The following is an 810-nucleotide window of genomic DNA, read 5'->3' on the forward strand; positions in this document are numbered from 1 at the left end:
GTTTTTAAAAACCCCCCCCAGCCGCTTAAGCACTCAACTGTGAGTAGCAGGTCCCAGCGCCAAATCCTAAACCCTAAACCCTAAGCCCTAAACCCTAAACCCTAAACCCTAAACCCTAAATTTGTTCCCCGCAGCTGGCTAGCAGCACCTGTTCACTGAGGCGTCGGGGTCTTCCTCTCCGTCCACAATGCAGACGAACGTCCTGCGCTTGGGGGCCCCTGCTTCTTCCTTGCTGCTGCTGTGGGGGCCCCCCTTGCTGCTGCTGAGGGGGGCCCCCCGGGGGCCCCCCGGCTTGGCCTTGAGGGCCTTGAGGGCCCCCAGCCACGGGGGTCTCAGCAGCGGGCACAGGTCTGCGTCGAAGGGGGGGGGGCCCCCGTACTTTGCGGCGAATTTGAAGTAGACCGAAGAGACCAGGCACTCCACGGGGGTCTGCTGTAGGAGCTGCACGTGCTGCAGCAGCAGCAGCAGCAGCAGCAGCGGGGGCGTCGTCACCCGCGGCAGCGGCACCCACGCGCTCCGCGAGAGCGAACAGCAGCAGCAACGGCCGCCAGCCAGCAGCAGCCCGCGCAGCCGCCTTCCCCAAAGCAGCAGCAGCCCAGCAGCAGCAGCAGCAGCAGCAGCAACAGCAGCAGCAGCAGCACTGACCTCTCGCCTGCCCGCTGAGAACCTGTGGGCAGTGAGGGGCAGGCAAAAGCGAATGGCCCCCACAGACAAAGAAATGCCTTCGCCCCCCACCAGACCCACGCAGCTCAGCTGGGGGCCCCCGGGGGCCCCCTGGGCCCCGGGGGCCCCGGGGGCCCCAGCTGAGCT

General features: G+C 66.8%; 1 protein-coding gene across 1 annotated transcript in view; it reads right to left on the bottom strand.

Moving 5' to 3' along the window:
• Positions 1 to 138: 138 nt before the first annotated feature.
• ETH_00036490 (uncharacterized protein) overlaps positions 139 to 810 on the bottom strand; it is a gene marked incomplete at both ends in the record, with an annotated part of 2,198 nt that continues 1,526 nt past the window's right edge. The window contains one exon of the mRNA XM_013375630.1: positions 139 to 450. Within this exon, the coding sequence (XP_013231084.1) occupies positions 139 to 450 (312 nt within the window). The remainder of the gene's footprint in view (positions 451 to 810) is intronic.

This window comes from Eimeria tenella, genomic scaffold (assembly GCF_000499545.2).
Source record: "Eimeria tenella Houghton genomic scaffold, Eth_scaff2921, whole genome shotgun sequence".
Classification (NCBI taxonomy): domain Eukaryota; phylum Apicomplexa; class Conoidasida; order Eucoccidiorida; family Eimeriidae; genus Eimeria; species Eimeria tenella.